We start from the raw sequence: 23,290 nt of genomic DNA, 5'->3' as shown, positions 1-23,290 counted from the left end.
CCAAATCCACGATAGACTACTCTCACACAGTGTTCTTGTTTCACGTGCCACGAAATTTTGTTACACTCTGTACATAATACAACGAATCACCTTACATTAAAATCACTGTACTCGAATTTTACGATTAAACATTTGAACTTGGCAAAGGAAGGAACGAATTGCGACTCTGTTCGGACCACGTGGGTGAAAAAGAAAATTTCTAACCCTCTTCCTCGTCCCAGACTCTCTTTATTTACTCGATAAACGTATCAGTGATCACAATGTCCCTTCGAGAGAGCATATTCAGTATCGGATCCCGAATGTACCAGAGGCAAGAGGATGAAGTAAATTTCGATGGTGCATGTCAACTAAACACCACGAACCGGCGTTCCCCATTCTTAGCCTGAACGGTTATTCTGCACCTCTGTTAACCTAATCTTCGATTATAGTCATGTCTCTCGAAGAGTTGCACCAAATGGAGGAGGACATTCTGCAAAGCATCTGGACGATGTCCCTAGAAAACGACATGTACGAGCGATACTTGAGTCGCCACGATCCCCAGAGTCTCAGAAGTAAAGAACAGCACTCTAAACTTTCGTCGATATCAATCAAATTTCACCGACTTATCGAACAAATCTTGCGAATCGATTAAAATTCCTGTCAAGCCATAAAAACCTTGATGGACAGAGCAAAAATCACGCGGAAAGTCACCGGGCACTTCATGCCGAGGTCGTCTCACATCAGCTTCCGGGACAGCATAGCAAGTCTACACGACTTTGGCAGGCACAGCATAGCCACTACATCCAGCATAACCAGTCTCCATTCTAACAGCCGATTTCAAACGCCCAGTCTCCTAACATTGGGAACTATGGCTGATACAGTAAAGTTAGCACGGCGGGCTCAACCACCTCGAAATCCTTTTATTTCCTCGTTAATCTACCTTTCCGAGATTCTAAGAAAAGGACACGCTATGTCACGTACTTTCATCTTCGAGATATCGTCATCTAAAGTTTAATAAAAATAAAGTTTAATAAAAAGCATTCGGTTCAATCGCGTAACAATCTTCTCGAAAACGCGAGATTCGTTTCCGTCGATCTCTTTCCTAATTACCAAGCAGATCGCATGCTCTGCAATCCAGTTAATTAATAAACTAACTTTTCGAATTCGCGACATATCCCTTTACAATCTCAAACGTATCCTTTCTCGTATTATCCAACGACCAGGATCTCGATAGCGCATCGTATAACAATGACGAAGAAGGAAGTGAGCGAAATGAAGCGAAAATTAGAGCAGTTCAAGCGGTTCGTGAGAAAGAAAAAAGCGAACACGAGGGCGGAGATAGAGGAAATCCAGGTTCGAATCAGCGAGGTGCACGAGGCCACCGAGGATTTCGAGGAGGAAGTGGTTGTCAAAGGCGTGGACCCGATCACGGGGAAGATCCCTGCCGAGCGAGTGATCAGGTGATTACACGTGTTTCGTAATGCAGAATCGCAATTGCGAGTGTATTTTTCACGCGCCGCTTGCCGCGAAGATTCGTGGAGGAATGGCTGAGATCGGCGAACGCGATACTGGAGAGGCTGAGGCTGAAGAGCGCCACGGCGAGGATGCAGATCAGAAAGGCCAGACACCAGCTGATCCAGAGGAGGGAGCTGGGCGAGACACTTCACGCCATTGACTTCGAGAAATTGAACATCGAGAATCAGGATAACGCGAAGATGCTCGAGGAGAAGAACCTGTACGTGATCGACATGAAGAGGATCGCAGGTGATCGATCTTGGCCACCTTGGACGGATGGTGTATAGGGGATTAGGGATACTCATTGTACTCGTAACAGGGTACTATCACTTGAAGCTGACGCAACACAAGCAGAAACTAAACGACCTGAAGCTGAAGCTGAACGAGGTGAAACAGGATATTCTGTCGAAGCAGAAACAGATCGACGAGCTGCAGGACGAGCACAAAGTCGTCGAGGTTAAAGTGAAACGCCTCAACTCCCAGTTGAATACTTTACTCAGTTTCATGGAAAATCATACCGTACGTGTTCGTTTTCTCTCGTTGATCGAATTCGCGGAGTATTCGAGATGATCCGCCAGACGTTTCGTGTTTCTCTTAAGGCCCCGGATATTTTAGAGTTCGTCGAGATACAGGAGCAGTACATCGATTTAGAGAGGACTTATAAGTTACTGCAGAGACGCAGGAATATTCAGAGAATAATATTCGAGGAATACCAGAAACAGACGCTAATCAGGAAGAAGTCTCGCGTTAGCGAGGACAGAAGGAGGCAGTAAGTTGTCGCGTAATTTTGCGCATCGAAATTTGCTTTATCGACCTGTTGCGTTATCTCAGAAAGCAGAAGAAGATATCCGACACGAGATACCCGATAGTTTTGTAAAATGCTCGCCTGTCTTTCCCGTTACCTCGGAGTCTCTAAAATTGTTTCCAATGGTCGAATGCAAAAGTCACTGCTGGAAGACGAGGATGCAATTATATCTGTAAAAAAATTACGACTGCCCCGTACCATCGCTGGTTACGCCACCGGATAATTGGAGTTACGGTGCTTGTTTAGAAGACGAAGGAAGCCCCAAGCGATCGTCCACTTTCCATCACCGTAGTACTTTCCATAACACACGAATTGTGCGGGAAAAAAATTCCAAAATACAGGCCTATTTAACAGCATGGCCCAGAAATTTTTAATAGCTACGCAATTCGAAAGCGTGCATTAATTTTTTACGTTCCCTAGAAACCATTAACGGCCATTTTTTTTTTTCTTTTTAAACTAATTTCCCTCTAATTACTTCCTTAGAAACCTCCAAGACGACAGAGTCTTGGTGAAAAAATTTCTACTCGGTCATCCACAGTTTAGAATCGAAACTTCGGGCAAAAAAACATAAACTATAGTTGTTTAAATTACTAGTTCCACACCGAGATACAAAATGAAATGTCATTTGTACATTTTTAACGCGGTTACCAAGGGATTATACGCGAAAGAGGCGATAGAAAAGAAATTGGGTAAGATTTGAAATTAGGATCTCTGTTCTGGTACACTTCCGATTTTACGAAAGCAAAACCTCTTGTTGCTTATGAGCTGTATTCGTGCATTCTTGTAAATGCATTAAGAAATGTGAATCAGACTGAAGATGGGAGGATTTTGGCGTGTGCCACGGTATGTTGGGCGGTCACGCTTCATGCACCGATGATGCCTGTCCCTTCCTCTTTTCGCCCGTGGAATATCCGTCCCGGAAGACCATGTCTCTCTTTCTGCGGTGATTCAGTTTTCCGACGACAACATCGACGTACCGAATGTTCGATCAACTGCCAATTCCATCGGCAAGGCTTATCGGGGTATCTGCCCGCGAGCAACGCGAGTAAAACTCCTCGTCCGAAACGTCCAAGTTCCCTTCGGTGAACCCGATGAACTCTTCGCGTCGCGCGATTATATCGAAGATCGCGGGATACGATTGGAAGGACAGCTCGCAGCAACGGTGTTCCAATCGTGGAAGGAAGTGAAAATCAGGCTGGGAGTGTCAATCGATTTCGTCGCGAAAGAGGATCTTCTTTTCCAGTCTCGTGTGGAAGACAATTTTTTTTTTCAAACACAAAAGACAGACGCGCGAGTGAAATGGCAAGAATAGTATGCTCAGTGGTGCATGAAGAACCGATTGGTCAACATCCTGACTTTCTAACTGCATTTTATTTCCCGTGAGAATGAAAAAGGATTTCGCGAAAAATCCACGGTGTTCTCATTCTATCTGACTTACATTTAGTTTCGTTCGAACGACCGCAGAGATGACGATCGTGAGGAAATTAGTTGGTATCCTGGTTGTCTGCACTCTCGTACAGAGGAACTTTGGCAAGTACTTGGAGGTAAGGAAATGAAGCGTGCCACCGGTGTTTCCCTGCGTCATTTTTTATTTATAAAACGCGTTAACGGTATTTTGGAGATGTTACACTTTGATAGGAGCCTACTTGACACGGTTGGAGGGAGACTTGTTATACCCTGGGGAATATCAGGTCAAAGTCGCATTTAAAATTCTAATCAGGTCCTGAATCGTGTGTTCGCGCTATCTGGGCCAGTAGGAATGCTCCTTGAAACCATTTTCACGCTTAAAAGTGCAAAGTAGCGTTGCAAATTTCGATAAACCGTAGTTCAGCTACGCGAGGAAGAGCATGATCTTGTTTCTACGCGGTATTAAATCATCTTTCACTTCTCTCTCACTTTATCTAGGGTATGAACGTGAATTTAGGAGATGCGGTGCAGTTTCTTCGAGAATATGACAGCGAAGCTTCTGCGATGTGCACTAGGGTAATGACAGCGCAATGGAATTTTGCAACAAACGTCACCGAAGATAATCGTCGAAGAATGGTACCAACGATACGGAAATAATTTTCATTCCAGAAGGAAATTCAGTCCTGAAGAAATGTAATTTGTTCGTTTCTATTTCATTAGATAGAAGAACAGACTTTGAAGTTGAAATTCGACCGAATTTCATGGCGGAAAGCTGTCAGTTTCGCTTGGAGTCGGATAGGAGATCCCTTCGCCAAAAGGGAGCTCAAGATGATTGCTATAAGAGGGCGAAATTCTCTGACCGACGAGAAATTTAACGAGGTAAATACGAGAATATTCTTACGCCGATTAAACGATTAACGCGACGGAAGCATTGTTCGTTTTCAGTTACACAGTCTGATCCTTGAAATGAAAGAAATATACGCGAGGACAAGAGTGTGTCCTTACAGAACAGTAGGAGCAAATTGCGACCTAAGTTTAGACCATGGTTGGTTCACGTTTCTTCCCATAGTAATTGATAAATTACGAATCTCAAATAACAGTACGCATATTTTTCAGACGTGAGCAAAGTAATGGCAAAATCGAAGGACTATGACGAGCTGTTATATTACTGGCATGCTTGGCACGAAGCCACTGGTCCTCAGCTAAAGAACAAATACATGAGATATATTCAACTAGCAAATCAAGCTGCCAGGTTAAACGGTGAATAAACAATATTGCGCAGAAATTTTTATCACGTGAAGTCTCGTTTCAAGGATATTTTTCGATCAGGGTTCGAGGATGCCGGCGATCAAATGAGAGAATTCTTCGAGGACGAGTATTTCCCGCAAAATACAGCAGACGTGATGTCCGCGGTGATGCATTTGTACAAAAATCTCTTCACCTACGTGAGAACGAAATTGTTCGAAAGATTCGGCGACAGAATTAGAAGGGACGGGCCACTTCCGGCGCACGTTCTTGGGAACATGTGGGCGCAAAATTGGGAAGACTTGTACGATTTGGTGCAACCTTTTCCGGCAAGCAAAAAGCTCGATGTGACATTGGACATGATGATCCAGAGCTTCACTCCTTTAAGGTAACGCTATGATCATTGTAGCGAAATTTGTTATCGAACAAAGTATTCAAATATCACCCCGGAAATGTTGAAGGATGTTCCAAATAGCAGAGGAATTCTTCACTTCCCTCGGAATGAAGCCGATGCCGCCCGAATTCTGGAGATTCTCGATGTTCGAGAAACCTATTGACAGAGAAGTGAAGTGCACACCCAGTGCTTGGGATTTTTGCAACAGAATTGATTACAGGTATCGATTATCCGATAAGCCGTAATTTAATACGCTCAGCGGATTAATTTTGTAGGATTAAGCAGTGCACGAGGGTGACGATGGAGGATTTATTATCGACGCATCACGAGATCGCACGGTTGCAATATTACTTGCAATACAGGGATCAACCGTTGCTGTTTAGAAACGAGGCAATTCCAGGTGACAATTACGTCATTGCGATAACGAAAACTGCCTCGCCTAAAAGATACTAATATCACGTTTGTAAAATAGGATTCTTCGAAGCGGTTAGCGATGCCATTGAGTTATCCGTGTTCACTCCTCAGCATTTAAGTAAAATCGGGTTGCATAACAACTCGACGGATGATTATGGGAGCGACATCAATTTCCTGATGCTAATGGCGCTTCGTAAAGTTGCCTACATGCCATTTGCATACATGGTCGACGAGGTTTTACAATATTTAAAATATTTCATTTACAAACGAAACGTCTCTGTTGAAACGGTGTGTATATTCTTTTTTAACGTTGCAAGTGGAGATGGCGCGTGTTCAACGAGGGTGTTACGGACATGACGAACAAATGGTGGGAGTTACGACTACAGTATCAAGGAATCGTGCCTCCTGTGCCACGATCCGAAAGAGATTTTGATCCTGGCTCAAAGTATCATGTACCAGCCGATGCCGTTTATGCCAAGTATAAAATCACTTTCATTAAGTTTATCGAACTATGATATAACTGTTATAAGTTTTATAATAAGCTATTTAATAAATCTCGATTATTAATATCACCCCGTTTCTAGGTATTTCGTTGGCGTTGTCTTGCAGTTTCAATTATTTGAAGCTTTATGCGAAATAGCGGGTCACACTGGCGATCTGCATACCTGTGATTTTTATAGATCACGGGAGGCTGGAAGATTACTATCGTACGTGGAAACAAATACTAGGAGAAACTGTCGAATAATAATAGAACGAAATTAGCCTAAATTATTATTAACGAAATGTTTCATCTTTTCGTTATACTCCCGATTTTTTTTTCTGTTTTATTTCTAGCGATGTATTATCAATCGGTTCGTCCAGACCTTGGAAAGACGTTGTACGCCAAATGACAAGAGGTAGAACAAACAGAATGGATGCTGGTGCTATATTAAGATATTTCGAGCCATTAAACCAATGGCTGAAACGGCAGAACGAAATGGAACCGGTTGTTGGTTGGATCACGAATCGTGATGACACAGGTGAGCATAAAAATAAAAGGATACATTGTATAGAATATTAGTCGCAATGTACCGGTGATGTATTATAGCAACTATAGATATTTTTCAATTTATTCCAGCGTTATTTTTTCACTGGTACCAAAATGGCACTCCAAAAATTACGTCGCAGTTAATCCTTCCATTGGTTCTAATAACCACTCAAATTTTAATGCGTTAATAGATAAAGGTTCAACAGGTCAATGTATTGCTGTACATATTACAAAGAGTTATGTAAATACTTCATGAAAACACGAAAAAAAAAAAAAAATGTTGCGTAATAAAATATCTATATTCCGTAACTGTACTGCGTAATTTATGCCAGAAAGAGGGACTATATTTATATATTTGTTATAGCACGAATATTTCACATTAAATTTATTTATAATTAATCTAAGAACTATCTTTGTTGTTAAAAATAATAATCAACCGTTGCACATGAAGTTCCCTGATAAAATAGTTCTACAAAGGTCGGTTATATATTAACGACACAAATCTCAACAGATGGCACCACTGTCGTCGGTTCGCTTTCTATTGTCGAACAGTCTTTTATGGCATGCAATACAGGAAGCATGTAAGATTTTGTTAATATATTTAGGGACCTTTTATTAACAGTATTAACGTAAAGATTCGGTAAGTCTTAACCAATTTACCTGTGACAACTGTGCAATTTTTCAAAAGTGTGATCAATCCTCGTGTAACCTAAAACAACATAGCCTTTTGGTTACAAATAACAACTATCATTTCTAACAATGGATATAATCTTTTGTCGTGGCATAAAATTTACATCAACTTTAGGATTTCGACCCATATTAGCGACAAAAAATTTCTTAGAAACAACACGCCTTATACGACGTTCTGATACAAGATTTTGGAAATTGAATTTCTTCGGTAGGTTAAGAGGCACAATTCCCTCGATCATTATTTATAATAATCACGGTATTGTTAATTTCAGAAAGACATCCGCATTACAGAAACTTATCGTGCAATTATGTCCCATTTGTTAATCGCATTAAAACGTACGAAATACCGTATAAATATAAAGTCGGTAAAAATATCTTTGCGGCTCGATATTGTAACTTGAATGCTACTAAAGGTAATACTCCGAAAATAGAGTTGGAAAAAAAACCCACATTATTTCAGAAAATGAAGCAAATGACCAAGGATTACTGGCACATTTTAATACCCGTTCATGTAGTTACATCTATAGGTTGGATAAGCATATTTTATATAGCAATTAAAAAGTAAGCATTGTTGAATAGAATTTAGATAATAACTTACATTATTGTACTAGTTTGTCATTCTTTTAGCGGTGTTGACATTGCAAATATCATGGAGCATATGCATTTCAATCAAAAATATATAGACATGGTAAGAAATACCAGTGCTGGAACTTGGGCTATAGCCTATCTGCTTTATAAAATATTTACCCCCCTTAGATATACAGTCACTTTAGGTAATTAACTTATCGATTATCAAATTCTTCAAATATACAAAAAATCAAAAAAAATTATTAACGTATATCTATACAATGCATAGGATCTACAACAATGGTTATTAAAAAACTTAGCAAAACTGGAATGGTAAAACCTTTGTCATATAAAAAACCACAAATGGCATTCAAGGTATAGCTTACTCTTACGTATAATTAAACTAATCAAATAAATCTGAATGAAATTCATATTTGAACTATTTCTTACATGCTTTCTTGACATAGTGTGCAGTTGATACTGTGTGTAGGTTTACTTTTCATTATCAAAAATTAGAATTTTTGCTTGAACGTTGTAACGTCTTTTTTAGCTTTTCTAGATTTTTTAGTGTCGTCTTCGAGCGTATACTGTATAATTTATTTTGTTTTAGACAACAGAAGCAAGTAAAACATCGACACAAAAGGAGGGATTGAAAATAGAACGTCAGACAGAACGTCCTAAAACGTAGTATATAGGCAAAAGTAATTGATCAATTGGATAAAAGGTTTCTTAATATGTTTGTAATCTCTGATACGAACGATAGAACTGATGTATATTATTTCTTGTAAATGTGTAAACATTACTACGTTACGATAAAAGAGAAAAAGTCTTTTATGTACTACTGTATAAACAATTTACTGTATGTATCTTTCACCTTCAGAGTCTTCAAGAATCAACTGCTACGAGATACGGTTTGGTCAGATATACCCTTCTTTATTGAACGGACGTCTTGTATTACATACCGCGAATACACTTAAATAACATTGTACTTTTCATCTACAATACTCGCAGCTTAAATCTTATCTACACGCAGAAATATTGATTATTAATTGGATGTAAAAAAGCTTTTTGGCAGCACGAATTGTGCGTTGTAGCATCCTAAAATTATTCGTTTTCGTAGTACTCATCGATTCAAACATTAAAATTTACGCAATTTTTCAACAATAACGATAAATGTCAGTAGAATTCCTGAGTAATATTCACGAATGTAAAGAGTATTGCATGAAGTTTTGATACTAATAACCGATATATGATGTATTGTCGTAATAAATACTGTTAGCAAACGCGTGGAGTATGGTAATGATACGCCATTTTTATCGTAAACCACCATGTCAGAGCGCATCCAATGTTCTTGATTGCAAGAAAATGGGCAAGCAAGCCCTGACAACAGGATTGTGCATGTATTATATACACGAACTAAAATAAGGAATCATTGCTTAACGACAATATAATTATTATGCTAATATATCACAGTTGCCTGCGCAACTCGTTCATCTTAACGAGATTACTGCATTCGCGTGCAGTACCTTGAACAAAATAAATAAGAGCACATATATTAAATATACCGCTAACCTATATTAGTAGCTGTCAATGGAAAATTGTTTCCCGTAGATCGCAAAGATATATATTGCTAATAAGATCAAACATCGACCTGACTAATATAATCTATATGATCCCAAGAGGCAGTGAAATTTATTTCTGCAAATATCCAGTCTTGCTAGGTTACGTTAACCTCTCACGTTACAGAGGAACAATAAAGCTATATTATTTTTTATAGGCATTGATTAATTATATTGTAAATATCGATACCTGTACTTCCTATGAATTTCTACTTTGTAAAACCGATAGACACGTGTAAGTTTCACAACAATAATAGGTCGGTTTGTTCAGTCATTTCTTACGACGATGTTCACGTCTAGATGACCGATACGCAAGCACAGTTCAGTTCAAAACGTTCAACTTACGATATTTAACTTAACTTATCCCATAAATTGATAACTAGCTGATACTGGCTGTGGTGCCCTGGGTTGTGTGTGGGATATGCGTTGGATGTGGCACGCACGGCACATAAGCCTACCATCAAGTGGGTAGCATCGTTTGTCAGGTTCGTCGGTCAGTTGCATGCCACAATCCTCGCAAACGTAACAATCTACGTGGAAATCTTTGTCCATGGAAACAACGCGTACGGTTTCCTCTGTGCCCTGCAAACCAATTCCAATTATCCATGGTTATTCCCGTTTACACTGGAATTACCTCACAGGAAAAACAAAACGGCCTACCTCGACCGGAGTGATTCCTTTCCCACAGGAAGCACACTTCGGAGCGAACATTCTGTGATAATCGTTGACACAGTAAATCTTATTGTCAACGTCAACAGTGAAGGGAACACCGTCGAGACACTCGTTGCAGACGCAACATCTAAAGCACCCTGGATGATAGGACTTCCCCATGGCTTGTAGTATCTACGAACACGAGGCATCATGAGTGAATCACGATCGTAGTGTAAATCATCTTAACGTTATAGGCTTAATTACCATCTCCATGATGAGGTGGCCGCAGATCGCGCACTTCTCCGCGGTTTGTTGGAAGCCAGAATACTGCGGACAAAACGTTCTGTGAGCTACGTCATCGTATCACGCGTCCATCGCAATTACTGTCTTACGTACCAGATAATCTTCCTCGCAGTATACCCTCCCGTGAACATTATAGAACGCTTTGCCGCGTAACGCTCTTCCACAGGAACAGCATATAAAGCAATTTGTGTGATAAAGGTTGCCCATGGCCTGACAGGCCTGACCTGCCCCGGTCACTTTTTCACCGCATGTGTGGCAGATACCTGCGGAAAAGTCAACAACGTTTCCTCTATAATATCGCATTAAAAATCAAGTAAATAAGATTTTTGTGGTATTTAAGCAACAGTCTGCCGAGCTGTTGGTACTATTTTTGGGATGATGAAAGTGCCTTGTCAACCATGACTCTATAGTTCGGTCGCATTGGCAGGGTTTAAAAATACCAGCGTCGATACCCGACAATAAGATCCGCTGCTCAGGGTCAATAACTGTCAGAAGCAGAGAGTAATGACACGATAGAGAGGAACCAGTGGGAAGAAAGGCACTTACAACTATCAATGGGTAACACAGGCCCTGCCATTCCCTCCGCAGCAATCCTTTATCCCTCATTCGCCGTTCGTGACACTTGTAGTTTCGATTCTACGGTTCGGTTTCACTAGGCCAGCCTCGCTCGAACTAGAATCCGCCAACGAGTCGGACTAGTCTATCTATAACGAGATTACTTACCGCGGCGAGCGCGACCTGGCCACGGTAGTTTGCCGTGTACAGGACGTTACACGAAGAATAGAACCCGGTAGAGAAAAACGAAGAGGAACACTAAGCTCACCTAAACGCCGGCTACCTCTCGACTGACATTGGCTCGCTCGACTGAAGTTCCTATCCGCTCGCGCGGATCTTTCAGTTCCTTCTTGCCTACGGTTAGGCTACGTTCAAATAAAATCTAGACCACTATCCTATGAATAATTCTGAAAATACTGGTTTGGAAAAAAGGGTACAGGGCCGAATATAGGCATGGCGAAAGCGATTTGCATCGAATGCGTGTTTATCTGCATTGATAAGTGTTTCACGGTTGTGTAACCACGCCGGTGGGTAATTTTCAAAGCCATTAGAACGACGAGCGCGCCGTGAAATTTCTAATACGATTAAATATCCTGGACGCGTTAACGCGAGAATAAGACACCGCCAAGTCCCTTCTATCTCTTCCATACTGCCTCATCGATTGGTATTTTCGTACCTCTATTATTTAGGGCTGCTGCCTTTGTGCTCGTAAAGTACTCTTCATTGAAACGGCAAGTAATTGATTACAAAACACAATAGACCTCGAGGAAAGTGCCCAATGTGAACACCACCTTACGGTGCTCGGACACACAGGCGGAACACAAGGGAGAGATGGGAAACGTATGCGTGCACCTAACAAACGCATGTAACGCGCACACTTGCGGCGCTTCACGTAGGTGCGAAGACACGTAGGTGGAAACGAATGGGCAGAGAGTGAATGTCAACGAAACGTCGGGTTAAAAAGTTTCGCGACACACTGAAACTTGACTCCATTTTCCGAAACCGGTCTACCAAGGGGGAACTTGTGCCGTGGGAATTGGCACGGTGGTACCCTGCCGCTTTTTATTTCTTCTCGGAATCGCCGCAAATTATGGATCGGAACGTGTCGAAAATTAAGTTCGCTAATGACGGAATTATGCGAAATTGTCGCATCTCGATCCCTTTAAGGATATTGCCAGACGTTGCTGGAAAAAGCGGACGTGTGTCGCCGTGTATCAGACGCGACTATGTAAACATCGTGTCAAATAAAGATGGTCGGGTAACAGGAAGTTATCTGCACGGCAGATTTACAGATACAGGAATAATTCTCGTGAATGCTCGACGATTGTTTTATGGGTTGTTCGACGGTTGTTTCTTACCGAAGTATTCCCCCTCCTCCTCCTGCTTCTCCATCTCCTCTTCCAGCTGTCTTGTTAGCTCTTCTATTTTTCTCTCCGCTTCGGTGGGTCCCTGCAAGAAATAAATCACATCCCGCGTTGTGATCAGTACTGACAAATGGTGGCATAGATCGAGAAGGGATTTCGTCATAGGGACACATAAATTTGCATGCATACGGTTACAATAACACACGGGAGAAAAGGAGGAAAGCCGATACAGAGGGTATTACATGCCTCGCGAGGATGCGTACAGTCTATGAATAAAATATTGTGCGATAACTATACACCGCTTGTCAGGGGCAGACAATTTACAACGTGTGATTCAGCGCGAGTTCGAGGAAAGAACTCGTCACGAATCGTAAGATATCGCGAGCGATAGGCGTTTCTTTTCTCGCGATGCCAAAACTCACTCGAAACTGGCCTGGCTCCTTCGACATTTTTTACCGAACCGTGAAGAGAAATATTTATCCGAATGTTCGAAATAATATTTTCATTCGCGCGGACCGCTAATCTTATCGTTACATGGGTCGGTCATTATGTAAAATATAAACGATAGCGACTGACATTTATGACATCATCGGTTAAATATGAAAAGCAACGCGATCTTTTTCGTAACTTGTTCCTGATTCTCGGACAAACGCTGCGTTACGAAAAATATTTTCTCTCGTCGAGGATTTTGATGAAAAAGAAAAAAAAGAAAAGACGAATAGAAGAAAGAAGACACGATAATAAATTTTCGAATCGTTAAGGTGGTAGTCGTCATAGCTCTTATATGAAATCAGCATGCAAATGGATCAACGCTTGGCGTTCGGCCAAAACAAATCGAAAGCAACGACGCGTTCCGGTAACCCAATTAACGTGATTACGGTGTTACATTGTGGACAGGTTTCACGAAAGGAAAAAGCAGAAGGGGAATTTATTAGGTATTGAGAAGGATTAGCGGACTCGTTTTATCTTATAATCCAATTCCTTACGGAAGGTCTAGGCGGTATGACATTGTAGGGTAGCAGTCCTTTGCCAGACGTCGGTTTGATCGGTGGACTGACTGATTTTCTTTCCTCGGGTTCGGGTTCGGATGGCCTTTGTAGTACAGGTACACCGGCATTTAAAAAGACTGGTCCGGCCACACCACTGGTCACCCCTGGAGGGAGACTGGTGATTCTAGGCCCATGAACATTCGGATCAGATTCTGTGGTGGTTGGTGCACCAGTGGTCACTGGTGTTTGTACCTGACCACGTAGAGGGCTTCCAATAATATTGTTTGTAGAAGACGGTGACACGTGTCTTGGTGAATTAATCACGTTTTGTGCGACTATGTCGGACGATACTTGATTGTGGGTTGGACTTGTTTTCGGTGACCCCCTTGCACTATTGCTGTTGGTTATAATTCTGGAAGAATCACTACGGCTAGGTGAATATATAGGCGACGGTTTTGATACTTCAGAAGGATCAGGTACATCCTGAACAAAGCTTCTGTCATTTTGCAAATTACTTAATCTTAAGTGTTCTGATGATCTGTTCGAGGAATAAATCGGTGAGTTTCTGGCAGGAAAGTCTGCCCTAGGTTCCTGATGATGATAATTTCTCTCGTTTGGAGGTAACACTCTACTGGGAGAATAACAAGGAGAATTGCGACAAGCAGATTGCTCTCCTTGCCTCACCCCGTAGACAGGTGAGTTCCTGGCCGGAGTGTCTCCAGTAATGTTTGCATTTGTACTTCTCGTGGTTGATTCTATGTACGGTTTATAACTTTGGGGGCTATCCTGTCTGTATTGCGGCTGTTGTATATTTTCTATGTGATTCGTGGCTCTAAACCCGTGCTGTGCTGTCATCGAGCTATCCAAAGAGCCACGGTAATGATGAGGTTCTGGAGGTAAACGTATCGGAGGTGATTCACTGTGGTAAGGAAGCCCAGACCTAGGAGAATGTTGTTGCTGTTGCTCGGAGTTGTAGTTAAAATTCCTGGTCGGTGTTTGCAATTCAGACGGTGGAACATAAGCGCTTCTACCAGCTTGATGATCCAAGGACGAAGAAGATCCTTGTAAGTACCTTGACGTAGAGGAATCGACGCAACGTTGTAAACTCGAGCCATCGTAACTTTGGCCACGTATATTGTTTCCTCTCTGTTGGGTGTACGACAAACTCTGAGTCATACCGCCTCTTTGATTTTGTGCTTGACCCACTTTGCCAGTCATGACAACATAATCACCACCATTGATAGTAGCTGGATGATAATAATTTGGTGGAACCTGAGGACCTGGTTTATTTTGCGTATTTTCTGGAAAATGCACCTCCTGAATATTTTCATACACAGGAGGTGCTTCATAAGGTGGTAATTCTTTCGCCGGTGATGCAGACTGATATCGGTTTCCAGTGGGCACCTGAGGTTGTGCTTTTCTAAAAGTAGGCTCATAAGATTCGCTCGCCAAGGAACCTCTGGGGCTACTCTTAGGACTCTTCCTAGATTCTACCGGATGATAATACGGTGGATGGGGTTGATTTTGTTGAGGATAGTAGTCGATATTTTCATACACCGGTGCCTGTTGATGACTCATACGATTTTGATTTTGCTGTTGCTGGGCACTGATTTGTTCCACGGGTTTTGGCGTGGCAAACCTCGATGCTGCAATTATATTTTCACGTTCGTACAATTTATAATCGGTTACTGACTGCCTGCAAGTGTCAGTGTTGCTTTCTATGAAGCTTTCAATAGCACCAACTGGTCTGCCAGGGCCTCTGGTGTCGGATCTGCTTACGGTATTTCTCGACACGGGTACCTGGGCCTCAGGTCGTGATCCCGTGACCCTACCGGTACCCGATGCACCGCCGGCGTCAGCGGGTTCATCCCCAAGTTGCAGATAACCTAGCTTTTGTACGTAAGAATCGTCGGCTGAGTTACACATTGGCAGTGATTCACGGTAGAGCGATCGACGATAATAAAAAACACTTTTTGCCTATTGTGCGGAAATTATTCACCGGTATTGTCTAAAGGGAAGATTTCAAAAAAGTCGTTACAAAGCGATTCGACATCGTTCACAAAGCTGAATCAGCTCGGTGGTCGTTATGTCAAATCGATTCCCTTCTACTCGATATACCCAACCCCTTTAACTTATTCTCACTCGCGCTTCTTTTCCTGCACAATCGGGATTTTCTCACGGAACACGACAAAACACGACGCACGTATCGCGAGGAAGTTTACTGGACAAAACCAGGGCCGTTTTTCCCCCACGATTTTGGGATACGCCCCGCGATCACGGCGCCTCGAACTCGCGTCTCCTTGTTTCGACTAGCGTCCGTCCACCGGCAGATCTCGGATGTTCGTTCTGCACGAAAAATCACCACCTGCGAAAATTCACACGATACGCACACACATGCACCCCGCACGCATCGTGGTTCGTCAAACCAGATACCTGCGAGACATTTTCCCCTGCTACGAGTCATCCAGATACGGCCAGCGTTGTTATCTTCATCCACGATGTGGCGCCACGATTACTATACCATCCACGCTGCTTAGGAAAAGTAAGATACCTGTATCTGGACGAATGATTCGTTCTTTCAACCTCCGCACGAGTCAAGTTGGCGCTGTCGTCGATATAAAAATGGAAACTCAATTGCTGATATAGTAACGTATATCTTTGCTATAAGATATTCCCATTTCGGTGTAATGAAATGCCATTAATCTATAATATCCAATATATAAACCTTTTAGTTTAGACTTAGTAATAGTAATATTCTATAGATAAACCTTGGAGATTTTGCTCCATCACTCGTAGTTTTCGAAAAATGTGAGTTTTTATAAAAAGGCATGATTTTTGTCTAAAAAAAAGATTACGTAAAAAGTAAGAATGGTAGAAAGTTCATTATTATTTTACAAGTTAGGCGAGACTTTCTGGAGTCAACTAATTTCAATAATTATAATTATTTGTGCCTCTGAATAACTATAATTGGTCATCGAGGTTTAAAAATTTTATGGCGGATTTTCCCGCCATGCGGCCATTGTTCCCACATTTAGCTTTGGCAGGGCTGTAGTCTGATTTTTAAGACGAGCATAAATCTTTTAAGGTTTTTACTCTTCGTGTAATGCTTGATTTTAACGAGAAATACAGAGGAAGTAAAAATAATTTGACATACTTATACGAAATTTAGAAATTTATACTATGCAAATGCGAATGTAGGTATAATTTATAAAACATGTTCATAAATTATCAAATTTATTATTACTAATTTATAAATATCGTTAATAATAAATTGTACGCCACGTAAATTTATAATAAAAGCGAAAAAATTATTAAATTATTGATTACAACAGCGAAAAAGTAATAAATAATGGAATCGATAAAGTTCGAGAATTTCCGTCGATCTTCGGCAGATCGGAGGCTATATAAAGGGCGACGCGCCAGTGTTTCAGTCATTTATCCGTTCGACCTCAGGCGTGTAACATGTAAATCTTTTCGTGTGTAAGTGGAGAGGGCTTTGTAAGCGAACTTAGGGTTTAATAATTAACCCTCACGACACGATAACAGGGTCCTTGGAGACTCAGCTACTTTATCTACTGTGATAAAGCTGCATGTATTCGAAAGTTCGAAAAAGTCAAGTGTGTGGACAAAATAATTTCTGAAAATAAAAAAAAAATTCTTTCTCCGAGTAGAAAAGAGATACGAATATGAATCCAATTTTATGTTGTAGCTCATGGAACTTTTTACAGGGAAAAAATAAAAGAAAGATTGAGTTGTGTCAATAGGGAGCATGTTCGGGTCTCAATGCGTAGCCATCTCCACGTTAATTTTCCAATGATTTTTCTTTGGAAAATGATACCAATTACCAGGTCTCACCACGTGGAAGTGGCTACGCATCAAGACCCGCACATGTGTTCGGTTGCATCTGGTACGATCACGCATAACTACGGCACTGTTGAGGCCAGAGAAACGAGCAATGGCTGCGTGGCGGTAAAATCTCGCACACGCGTTACCGACCAATATTTTTTCGATTTAATCGAAATGAAAACCATTTCGACAATTTTATACCGTGATTTCCTCTACAAGCAAGCCTACAGAAAACGATACCGTGTGCGAAATTCGCGTGAGATAAAGAACTTTTTATCAAATCGCAATAATACTGCGTAGAAAGTTCGTACAGCAGCATATTTTTAAATTTTAATGATCGATTGTAATTATTCAGACACGAAAATAATTATAATTATGGACAATAATAATCTCTGAATACTCTCACCTAACTTTCAAGTCAAATATAAACCTCCTAACCTTCTTACTTTTCACGTAATACTCCATTTTACCTAAAAACCGTGCGCTTTTTTAAAGAAAACACACGATTTGCGGAAACATAGAGCGATGGAGCAATTTCGATTACGAATTCCTGTTGAAGAAAGCAACTGAAGAAGAATCACCTAATGAATGTTACAGATTAAAATTCGCGTTTGAGGAGTATTATCTAAAGTACTTATCGAACGTTCTACATACAATACGAAATGTCTGAAGAATTTAACTTTCATTGGCATATTTTCGAGAGGAGAGAGCGTAGGTTTTTCTGCGGGCAGAAAAGCTTCTTAAAAAGGTATCGGTTTTTTCAGAGGTGTCTGCCGTGAGAAATGGCAAGAATGTTTGTGCATTTAAATGAAGATATCTTCATCGAAAACAGGTAGCCGCTTAACACGAGATCGTTCCCCCTCCGTGGTGGTTGTTGGTAGAGCAGACGCAAATGCATTCAGTTGTGCCCGAAACAGGTTTTTTCGGGACCTGCCTAGGAACAGAATGGACAGGTCGACAGGTAAAGATGCAGGATCCCGTCTCGCGCGCCATCATGCATTCACGGGAACCGTGTTCAGCATAATAATGCAACGTAATTCCAATACACTGTCTGCCTCTTGTATCTACTACGATCGACAGGATGAAATTATCTATCAGGAACATCTCTCGCATAGAGTTCCCTGCCATGCCGGGTTATACTCGACCATCGGGAAACGTTCGACGTACGATTTTCGGTTATTTATCGGCCACGTTTACGATTTCGTATTACGTCCGCCTGAAAAGGCTTCTTGTGTGCTCGGCTGACATAACAAGACGACAGCATCGATACTCGTTAGTCCGAGAGATTTGGGATAATCGACGCCTTGTTCACCAGATCGCGTTACCGACGTAGTGATCGATGGATTCCAAGAAGGAGAGAAGCAAATGAAATTAATCACGCGTGCCCGCTGCATCGCGTGGCTCTTCTTCTCGATTAATTTGCAACAATCGATACGGAAATTAATTTGAAATTTCCGAGGCGAGAGAACATTTTCCCCCGATTTCTCCTTCGCTGTTCGGTCGGAGTTTACACGTGTTGCCGTAACCACGTCCCGCTGTCGTCCTACGCGGGAAAGGAACCAACTTTTCATTCGCCTTGTCTCGCAGCTGTTCACCGGTCGCGATAACGTGGGCGACACCGACCTCACTCTTCGAAAACTTTATATTTCCGAAAGGTGAACAAAAATCACGGACTCCTAGCCTTCGAGCCACCCACCAGATGGTGGCACCCACGTTTTTCCAGGCACCTGCGCGACCACGTCGATACACTGTTGGTCAATACCGGTTGATCGATCTCTCTACACCGCCATAACACCGACCTCTTCTTTTAGCCTCTAAATATTCAAACCCCTTTTATACGCGTGCATACCGTGTTTATACGCGAAACCTAACGGATCGCGACGATCGAAAAATTCGAAACTCTGCACGTTCGAACGGCAACGATCCTGTGTAACTTTCGTACAACGTAGCCAGCAACAACTGTCCAAGATCGTACAAGACACGCGTTTGATGGCATGTGTCGGGACCGGACCGGAAGTGGAGAAACCGACTCCGGGTCGCGATCCGCGTGTGTCGAACCGCGGCACAATATGACATCGGGTTCTCGTGTACTCGCCACGTCGTTGCGACAATAAACACGCGGTTTACGGCCCCGAGATCGCACATGTGTCCGCGTCTACACGCGCTTACGCATTTACGTACGCGTAAAGAGCTGGCTGGCGCGAGTACACAGGAAACGTGCAGCCCTGTGCTACCCGCATGGTTCGGAATGCACGAGAATAGAATCGCGTTGGACCGTGTGTGTGTGTTCGGCCCGGTGCACAATAGCAACGACACCCACCAGCGCTTGTGCACGGGACAGAATTTATGTCTGTTAGCGTGCTGGATGGATGTAGTATCAGTGGACGCGCGTATATTATAATGCTCGCTTAACTACATCCTCGATCAGGAGCGTGCGTGTGCACGCGTGTACACCTGTGTGCACGGGACAGGCGTGTACGATGCTCGTACGACGCTCGTACGATACAGGTTGTTCCTCGACCCCGGTGCGCCGCGGTGACTATGCGGAAAGAGGATTTCTTCGCGGAAAAAGATGGCAGCGTGATATATCCCTGCATCGGGATATCGTTTAATTAGCTCGACGTGTAATTAGGCGCTTTCTGTTCACCGATTTATGTATATATGCCGTTGATTCACGTGCCACAAAGGGGATCCAGGCTTTCTAACAGAAGCGTGCTCGACCGTGTGATTTTCCTGGACAATCAGGAAAGTAAGCTCGCCCGATTTCGTCACGATCACACGTCGAATTTACTCGTCGTCGACTTTCCTTCTTTTCCCCTCCCTCGTGCGATGCGTTTCCCGTAAACGACCACGCCGGTTTTTCTGCCACCGAATCGAATTCCTACACCTTTTAGCCCGACGCCCCGAGCAACGGAAGTCTTGCCGGTTCTCCCGTTTAATCGGACTGCACATGTGTGCGCAGGCTGCACGTGTTCCTATCGCGAGTAGTCGCGAAGCTGGTGTGCGAGCGGATTGTGTCGCATACGAGACTGCTCCGTGGCTTATTATGCCGCTTCTCGGTCGTTACCTTGTCAGGAATTCAGACGGAAGCCTGATCGATGTGCCCGAGATACCTCGTCGACGAAGATTCTCTCCTCCGCTTCCTTCGATCTCGACGGAGACGATCGTGATCGATCTGTGCGCGAAATAACTTTTGGCTGGGTAGAAATCGGCGAAGCGCCGGGGATAATTATGCACGGACGTCGTTATCGAGCATCTGTTTCGTGGACGCGACGATCCAGTCGGAATATTTGTGTTAATCACCACCGGCATGCGAAATTGGTATTTTTCGCGATACGAAACTGATCGAAAGTGGCACGAGCCTGCATGATTTCATTTGCATTGCAAATGAATCCGCGTGGAATCGCCTCGACCCGAGATCCACATTGTCGAACGGTCACCGTCATCGGGATCTGCGACAATAGGAGTCGACGCGGAGCGTCTCTTCGTGAACCCTGAAGAACTGCTTCGTCGAGATTCGTAATCGATCAATCGACCGCTCGACCGATTGAAATCATCAGCCTTCGCCACACGCGATCACGGGGAATTAACGAGCAGTGATCTTGCCTGGATCGGAGAGATTCCACGCGTGGCTCTCTGAGTCATCCGAGTAGCTCCGTGTCAGTTGGTTCCCGTCTATCGCGCGAGCTCATCTTCATCCTCGAATAATACGGGTTTACCTAGAAAATAATCGCGAGGCAACTACCACCATCCGCGGCAGACTCGCGGTTCACAGGCATCTCGGCGAAACAATAGGTCTCGGGACGAAGAAGGACGGGGAAAGAGAGATGGCTGCCGCTTTCCTTTCTCAGAGCCGAAGAACGACGACCGATGGAGGTAGCAAGCGGCCAGGCTTTCGAGAGGCGCGATCCTGAAAGCAAGAGGAAGCCGATGCGTTCGAAACGCTACGTTCTAATTGATAACGCCAATTACACGCGGAATAATAACGGATCTACGAATTTATTGGAAAATATCGTGTATTTCCCGAGCAGACAGGCAGATCTGAGGCAGATAAGGTGAAAGCGAGTATCCTTGCGGCAATAAAGGGAACCGGGAAAACGAAGCAACGATACTTAAAACTTGCGAATTGCGTGATCTTGAAAGCAAGAGGAGAAGGAAACGCGTTGGAAAATGGACTGGAAATCGGTGGAAATAAGTCGAATTCGCGCATCCAGAACGGTAGATACGAGGAATATGTGTAACGAAGAGTTAATTTGCCTCTCTCACGCGATTCAGGAAGGCCGTTATTCGCGAAGGACGCTTCCCACGTTATTCCGTGTCAGATGTTCCTACTGGCCACTCGTCCCGTCCGGGGCCATCGTCGAAATAAATTTTTTTCGACCATCGTTGAAACGGCCAATTTAATTCACCCCTTAATTATCCCAAAGGAAGTCCCGTTTAATATTCAGATGCTAACGACGGAAGTGGAATTGCAATTCGACTCGAGGAATGCCGAGGCTCGCGTTCGTTTGGTCTGTACGATCTCGTAACGAGAGTACGATTACGCTTTCTGCCTTTGAAACGAATAATCGAGCCAGGCTTTACGAGAAACGAAAGTACAGCGGGAATCCATACGGCCTTGTCGGATAAATCGGTTTCGAATGAGGGAACCCAAGATTCTCGACACGTGAAGCAAATTACGTGCATAATTAGCCGGTGTACATATAGTTAGAAGGTGTAATCTACGTTACATCTTAGGTCAATAACCATGCTTGAGTTGCTCATTTGCCAAATCGATTAGCCACCTATCGTGATTTCATTTATCTATGAAGATACCCAGGTACCCTAATTATACTATTCGACGCGAATTTTAATCTGTAATATCCACTGAAAATTCTTGTAGAGCTTTGAAAGGAATTTTGAAAATTTAGCATATCTCTTAGTTTAGTATCGATTTCCAAAGATTTTTCTTTGGAAAATCCGTGTTAAAGATGTCCTAATCTAACTTGGAGCGAAAGCGATATTGGAATTCTCAAATGAAGATAAATAGAAACGAAAAAATAAAATTCTGAAAAGGGGTGAGGGTGGGGTGGCCAACCCCAATCTCATTTCGGACCCCCTTTCCTTCTACGCACAAAAAAATTTAGACCTTACGAACCCGAGGTCAAACCGGTAAATGACTCGGCATTGGCGCGTCGCCATTTATATAACCCCCGATCGGTTGAAGATCGACAGAAATTTTCGAACTTCATCAATCCCATTAATTATTACTTTTTCGCTGTTGTAGCCAATAATTTATTAATTTTTTTCGCTTTTATTATAAATTTATGTGGTGAACAATTTATTAGTAACGATATTTGTCGATTATTAATAATAAATTTGATAATTTATAAACATGATTTATAACATTCACATTTCCATAGCATAAATTTTTAATGCTACATATACGTATGTCCAATTATTTTCATTTACTCTGTATTTTCAGCTCAAACGAAGTATTCCACGAAAAGTACAAACGTCGAAGGATTCATTCGCGACTCGAATATTCGAGTTTTTCCCCAGCAGAAGGATATTTCGCGTGAAAATCTGCAGAAAGAGGTATCCAAGCACCAGATTATTGACACGCGAATTAAAGCGGGCACGCTTAGTCGTAGAAGTTAGTTAAAGGAACACTTGGAAGGAGAATTCGATGAGACTCGTCTCGGTTCGCCGAGGTCACACGAGATGGTCACGCGCTACCAGTTCCAAGGTATGAGTGTCGAAACGCCCATGGTGCCACAGAAGTTCGGGTTCCAGATTCCCTGTCGCTCGTCTGTCCGTCACTCGATGCATCCGTGTATTTTCACTCGAAATTTCCGCTGAAAGCTAACGAGAAAACGAGCATTCCCTCGCGGCGGCTCGTCTACGGCAAGACTCGCGGTCGGTTTCGTCATGCCGTGGT

At 42.7% G+C, this 23,290-nt stretch overlaps 3 protein-coding genes across 3 annotated transcripts; 2 read left to right on the top strand and 1 right to left on the bottom strand.

Moving 5' to 3' along the window:
* The first annotated feature begins 3,765 nt into the window (after positions 1-3,765).
* Positions 3,766-6,974, top strand: LOC143221032 (angiotensin-converting enzyme-like). Its single transcript, XM_076446574.1, has 13 exons — positions 3,766-3,843; positions 4,205-4,342; positions 4,427-4,585; positions 4,652-4,751; positions 4,823-4,966; positions 5,036-5,339; positions 5,413-5,565; positions 5,621-5,745; positions 5,818-5,993; positions 6,077-6,237; positions 6,344-6,466; positions 6,594-6,778; positions 6,877-6,974. The coding sequence occupies exons 1-13, from the start codon at positions 3,766-3,768 to the stop codon at positions 6,972-6,974; spliced, it is 1,944 nt and encodes a 647-aa protein (XP_076302689.1).
* Positions 6,975-7,545: 571 nt separating this feature from the next.
* On the top strand, positions 7,546-8,731 carry LOC143221034 (protein FAM210A-like). Its single transcript, XM_076446576.1, has 5 exons — positions 7,546-7,684; positions 7,749-8,037; positions 8,104-8,249; positions 8,333-8,409; positions 8,654-8,731. Exons 1-5 carry the CDS (start codon positions 7,546-7,548, stop codon positions 8,729-8,731), a joined length of 729 nt encoding a protein of 242 aa, XP_076302691.1.
* A 1,291-nt stretch (positions 8,732-10,022) lies between these two features.
* On the bottom strand, positions 10,023-15,450 carry LOC143221033 (uncharacterized). Its single transcript, XM_076446575.1, has 6 exons — positions 13,522-15,450; positions 12,530-12,620; positions 10,710-10,879; positions 10,578-10,640; positions 10,323-10,505; positions 10,023-10,244 (listed from the first exon to the last, which is right to left on the bottom strand). The coding sequence occupies exons 1-6, from the start codon at positions 15,448-15,450 to the stop codon at positions 10,023-10,025; spliced, it is 2,658 nt and encodes an 885-aa protein (XP_076302690.1).
* Between the last annotated feature and the right edge of the window lie 7,840 nt (positions 15,451-23,290).

Source organism: Lasioglossum baleicum, unplaced genomic scaffold, assembly GCF_051020765.1.
Source record: "Lasioglossum baleicum unplaced genomic scaffold, iyLasBale1 scaffold1833, whole genome shotgun sequence".
Lineage (NCBI taxonomy): Eukaryota > Metazoa > Arthropoda > Insecta > Hymenoptera > Halictidae > Lasioglossum > Lasioglossum baleicum.
Note: the sequence above shows the minus strand (reverse complement) of the source record. Positions and strands in the feature narration are given on the sequence as shown.